This window comes from Nicotiana sylvestris, chromosome 5 (genome assembly GCF_000393655.2).
Source record: "Nicotiana sylvestris chromosome 5, ASM39365v2, whole genome shotgun sequence".
NCBI lineage: Eukaryota > Viridiplantae > Streptophyta > Magnoliopsida > Solanales > Solanaceae > Nicotiana > Nicotiana sylvestris.
In genome coordinates this window covers 163,535,448-163,541,499 of record NC_091061.1, presented here as the reverse complement: position 1 = coordinate 163,541,499, position 6,052 = coordinate 163,535,448, and the positions used below count along the sequence as shown (strand labels likewise).

At 36.1% G+C, this 6,052-nt stretch overlaps 1 protein-coding gene across 1 annotated transcript; it reads right to left on the bottom strand.

Moving 5' to 3' along the window:
- Nucleotides 1-809: 809 nt before the first annotated feature.
- Nucleotides 810-4,537, bottom strand: LOC104235088 (uncharacterized). Its single transcript, XM_009788768.2, has 4 exons — nt 4,199-4,537; nt 3,944-4,063; nt 2,422-2,652; nt 810-1,549 (listed from the first exon to the last, which is right to left on the bottom strand). The coding sequence occupies exons 1-4, from the start codon at nt 4,376-4,378 to the stop codon at nt 1,184-1,186; spliced, it is 897 nt and encodes a 298-aa protein (XP_009787070.1). The 5' UTR covers nt 4,379-4,537; the 3' UTR covers nt 810-1,183.
- Nucleotides 4,538-6,052: the final 1,515 nt, after the last annotated feature.

Here is a 6,052-nt window from a genome sequence, read left to right as displayed (position 1 = left end):
CAGAAGGATCAAGTTTTAATAGTCTTTTTGGCCAAGCTTCTAAAATCATAAGCATTGTGAGAAGCATTGTTTTTGGCTAACTAATTCAAAAAACACTTTTGAGTAGCAAGTAGTATTTGGCCAAATTTTTAAAAGTATTTATAAGTATATTTTTCTCAAAAGTGCTTTTGAAAGAATGCTTTTGCACTTTCTCAAAAAGTGCTTATGCTTTACTCAAAAACACGTTTTTCCACTCTAAAAGCTGTTTTTCCTCCCTAAAACCTTAGCCAAACATTCTAACTTATGAAAAAGGCATTTTTGGCCCCACACAAAAAAATAACTTTTGACTAAAAAAGAAGCTTGGTTTCCCAAGAAAAGGAAAACAAAAAAAGAAGAGTAATTTGAACTGTATTAGTAAATATAGTTGTTTTCCAATTTTGGAGTGAACTCTACTTAATCACGGAGTACTTGCTATATATACCTTTAAAATGGAAATATAAAACCACAACGGTGCAATCAAATCGAACAACCTAAACATGCGCAAGAATATGGGAGCTAACAAGCGAACTAAGAGGATAAGAAAAGTTAAAAATCGAACCAGAACTAGGTCGTCATGATTCAACCAAAGTGGCCACGTTTCTCGTGGGCATTTGCCATTGCCTGACTGATGGCAGGGACTGAAAATTTACTACTTTGCCCCTCTAAACAGCCCTCGAGATGGCTGTCAGAGAAATTCCTGGGAATTATTTTAGTTCAATGCCACGAGACCGTATGTGAGCTTCGATTATAATATTAGAGCTGAGAAAACATGTGTCACAAGACGAGCAACGTACAACAGCAACCAAAATCTCTTGCTATATCACCAAACAGCAGTTCAAAGAAAAGAATATTGGTTGTCAAGTTCGGTCATAATGACCTTCCAAAGCTTCCAATTTTAACTGTCAGTTCGATATAAAATTTTAAATTAAATACAACACCTGATAATGAGAAGGATCCAAAGAATTGCTGCTATGGTATTGTCCCTTGCAGTTGAGGGTCCAGTTAGAAGTGTCCTCCTAACACTGAAGTTATAATAATCCACTGTAACAGGTGCTCTTAATATCATGAAAATTGGAAACAAAGACAAACTTCCCTAACCAGAGTCCAATTTCCCTCCTGTAGCCTTTAAGCATCATAAATTATAGAAACCAGAGAAGAAGTACCTTTATTCCATTGTGTAGTCTTTAATGGCAAGAGGTTCATACCATTGTGGACCGAATCCAGCAGCTTTTCGTGCTTGCTCATTAAAAGGAGGCTTTAAAGGCCCTCTGAAATGTGTCCTTACTGTGGAGTGGAACCTTTGAATGACTTCATTGTCTACATCCATGGTGTCACTGTTTTCTTGTGACGGGAGGTCGTCTGGATTTGGATTTCTTGATCTCAAGCAAAGATACTTGAACCATTTTACTCCAGCAGCACAGTGAGTTATTTCTTCGGGATAAACCACATTCTCTAATAATTCAGCTGTCTGATTATCACCGCCATTGCGGAAACGGGATATTGTTGTTGGTATCACATCAAGTCCTCTGGCCTACATTCTCAAAAAGTGTGAAGTCAGCAGTCTGGTATGGAAAAGTGAAAGCAATGCTACAAAATAGAATGACGATGAACTGCATAAAACAAGCTTTTGATCAATACCACTGTTGAGAAACTTGTTGATATATAAGATATATTGGAAGTCCACACTATTCATTTAAGTTTTGCTAATACTTCAATTCTGTCTAAGACATGCATATCCATCACAGATGCCTTAAATATGTCTAACTGCGTGAAATCACTTTATTACACCCCTGTTTTCATGTTAAGCTGGAAACTGCTCAAGGATCACTAGTGTTAGCGATGAATGTTATGTATGGAAGAAAAGAATAACTGAGGTAATAATGATATCGCAATGCAAAATTCAGCAGTTTGTTAATATCTCAGCTTGTAATGATCATGAATCTGATCTATTGGCACCAGATTGATATAGCTTGCTGACCATTCAATTATAATCACATTATAATTGATATGTTACATAAAATGAAATTGAAGTGACAATAAATAGTTGAAAAAGATCATGAACGAGGGAAACTTAAATTCTTCCTTTTGTTCAATTTTTGGTTGTTTCATATATGATTATCATACATAAACTATAAAGTTACAGTGAGCTCTTGCATTATGAATGTTTCGCATTTGAATGGATAAACTGCATAATGCAAATGAATTTTCTGGAATGAACTCTTATCAGAGGGCTTATGAATTTTTTATCAAAACTATTGACAAAATTAAGACATAAAAACTTGGTTCAAAAGCCAGTGACTTCCAATGAACTCAATCGAGACTCCACAAAGAAAATGTCTTTTTGTTACTTCATTCATGAATATCCTGATTTCTTTTATCGTGTGCAAGAGATGGAGATAAAACCTCATGAACACAGTGTTCAATAGCCAAACGAGCCAATAGATCTTTGGAAGTTGCAATGGCTGAATCCCACAGGCCATCATGAGCGGGTAAAGCTCCATAGAAAGATCCGAGTTCCTTAAGCCGTGCAGCAAGCAGAGTAAAATGCCGCCCTTCATCTTGTGCAACTTTTACAAAATCAGTGAAAAATTCTCTTGGCATCGACTCTTGCTTGCCAAATCGAGCAATTATATCCTGTTGAACGACCAATGGAATATATAATCATACTGGGAAAGCTAATACGTTAATTGCATTTGAGAAGTAACTGGTATTCAAAAATGCATATATCCAACAATGAATCATCAAATAGAGGTGTACCATCCACCACGCTAGGTCACAACAGCGCTAACAACCTTGTTTGATGTTCACTATCCATGAGAAATCGTATGGTGAAGCAGGCCCATTTTCTTCAACTTAAGCTATAGAAACACACACACACACACACTAAGTTTCAATCTGGTTGTCACAGAGAAACTTGTGAGTGCAGTGGTAAACCCCACTCTTGTTCCCGTTTCTAGTGCAAAACAACCCATTCCGCCTGAGAAACTATATCTAGTCTACCATTTTCTGAACCAAGTACTATATCCATTAGAATCAAGCGTATTACCATCATACCAAAAGCTACATCTGATAGCAAGAGTGCAACTTATTTCTTAACCAAAGCCTTCAAGCAAGCGCCATGTGCAATCACGAGTACGACCCGGGCCATCCCTGACCAATCATTTGGGCCTTGCCATAGGCAGGATGTTGGCGTTACCCAGCAATATCTAGAAATCTCAGCATTCATTAACTTGCTCTATTACTAATTTATCTTATCAGCAAAGACCCTACGAATGTCTTCACAAGCTAATAAAGACTAAGAGCCCGTTTGGACATACATTTTTTTTGCTTTTTTTCAAAAAAAAAATTGAAAACAATGTTTGGACATACAATTCTTATCATTTTTTCCTTTTTCACTTGAAAATCTATTTTCAAATTTGAAAAAGTGGTTCTCACCACTTTTTCAATTCAAAATGGGAATTTTCAAGTTTTTAGATTTACAAATTTACCCCATATTTTTAAACAATAGCATTTTGATTGTTTATGATATATCTTTTGTTGATTTTTTGGGTTGCTACTTCTTTTTCTTTGTAACATCTGCATCTTCTTGATGCCTTTGGCTAATAATATTCACTTACTTCATCAAAAGCAAAAAAAAAAAAAAATTAGCATTTTGATTGTTTATTTCAAGTAGGATAATCAAATTGGGGTGGTTTTGATATTTTTTACAAGTTGTGGGGTATTAATCATGTTTTATGGTTTTGAAAAAAAAGACATCCAAATATGTTGCAAATTTTTTACTGAAATTCCAAATTTGAAATTTTTTTTTGGAATCATGTCCAAACGCCTACTAAATGCTTGTTTCCCCAAAAACTAAAATATACCTGGGAATACATAACAGAAGCAAAAAATAGAGGAACTCAAGAAATGAGGTGCTTTTTATTACCCAAGACAAGTCAATAGCCCAGCTTTCAGTGTGAACAAGACTGTGTACAATGGCCTGTCTACTCTGCAAGCTTCCCGCTTTCCCAAGCTTTGGCATGAGACTTGGCGACACCAACTTCACCTATTCAGCATTATAAGCATTTCCCAGTAAATTTCACGCACAAAAATAGCAAAACAAGCATTTAGCTCTTAGACATTTCATCGAACAGGTGGTAGGCATAGGAAACAATAATTCGAGCAACACAAAAAACATTACATTTGTGAGACGGGCTGGGCGATCAGGAACAGGGAGTTCAACAGAATGATTATAAGGCAGAGAAATGAGGCCTTTTAGCCATCTGTTGGCTACTTCATCGCCGATACGAGCCTTCTCGACTGGGTCAGCTGTGTTCAGAATTCGCAGTGCAGCTTCAACGAGAGTCTCTTCTGTGCTCATTACTCGTTATTTCTCTTGTTTGGTTTTTGATTGTAATACGAAAGGAAAATATGGCAAATAGAAGAATTTTCTGACCTTTTGATTGGAAGTCAGGAACCGGTTGGAAATGGAAAAGCAAGAAAAAGTACAAAAATCATTGAATATCATTGACCAGTTTCTATATTTAGTTTTATTTCAGGTTAATATTATAGTACAAAATAACAATAAAAAAAATAGAAAGCATATGATTTAAAGTAGACATACTAAGGGGTCGTTTGGTAGGGTGTATAAGAATAGTGCGGAATAAGGTATATTAGTAATGCATGAGTTAGTAATACAATCATTAGTTATGCACATAGTAATTCTTATCTACTGTTTGGTGTGGTGTATTAAAATTATAATGCATTGCATAATTTTTAAGAAAAATAATTGTTTACAAAATGCCCTCCATATTCTCTAGCTTTAAGGGACTTTAAGGATAATTTTTTCTTTAACCATACTAGTGCATGCATTAATTGCCTTGGTATTATTAGTGTCATGGTTTTCTATGCATTACTTATATATATGGTAATACCAAGTATGATATATAACTAATACAAATATTAGTTATATACAAATTAAAGAAATGTACCAAACAAGGTATTAATAATGCATAAAGATAATACTTGCATTAGTTTTACTAATACCTCCTGCTAAACGACTCCTAACATACTAAAGACATATTCTCAACCATTGCTGTTGCATATACAATCTTTTCTTCCATTACATTTTATATATTGTTTAAAATTATATAGTTTCCGAGATAACTTTTTTTTTGTATACAATATTAGGCATATTTCGTCTCTTTAATCATCTGGTGCAGGGTTGACGGTAATGTCCTCATGATGTGTATCCATGGTCTGCCAAGCAATGCATTATACCTTATGTCGCCATTGAGGACTTGCAACTTTGTGTTCTAAACAATGCCGGACATGTCGATTGGAAGGGTGATTTCTCCTTTTGTTACTTTGCCGGTCATGTTGAAGCCGTGGAAGATCCGGGAAGCGGGTATGATCTGATCGAGCAAGCCAAGCCGTTCTACTACCCCTGACCTGATCACGTTGGCCGAGCTGCCTAGATCCACAAGCACACGTTTAACTTGAATGTTGTTTAAAAGAAATGAGATTACCAGCGCGTCATTGTGTGGTTCTGTCAAGGTCTCGAGATCCTCTTTGCTGAACGCGAGGGTGTCTTTGGCCATGCGGTCTCGGATCGGCCCTTCCATTGTGGCAGATATTTTTGTCCGCATGATCATGGGCCCTTGGGGAATGTCGATCCCTCCAATAATCATATGGACGACATGCCGAGGAATCTTTTTTGTACCCAGGTTGGGACAACCACACCATTTTCTTCTTGGTTTTCGAGGTAGTTGTTTTCATCTCTATTTACTGTGTTAGGCATTTCGACCTAAAATTTGAAGATCTTGGACAAGAACAGGTGTGAAAGATAACTTGTGTTATGTGGCGAAACCAGCAAGAAAATAATCACTATTATTTTTAGCCCCACGGTGGGCGCCAAACTGTTTACCGTGAAAATGGTAATAATAATTAAATTTGATTGTGGAACTCAAAAAATATGTGATCTATTTTTATGCTAGTTGTTAAGCAGTTGATGCTATGTATGTGAGACTTAGAAATGAAATGAGAGTTAGGAATA

Bases quoted from the DNA above. Each gene is read 5' to 3' on its own strand.
- LOC104235088 (XM_009788768.2), bottom strand. From the start codon at position 4,378: ATGAGCACAGAAGAGACTCTCGTTGAAGCTGCACTGCGAATTCTGAAC. The intron at 4,064-4,198 runs GTAATGTTTTTT...AATGCTGAATAG, and splicing joins GCCCAGCCCGTCTCACAAAT to GTGAAGTTGGTGTCGCCAAG. The intron at 2,653-3,943 runs GTAATAAAAAGC...GTCGTTCAACAG, and splicing joins GGGCTATTGACTTGTCTTGG to GATATAATTGCTCGATTTGG.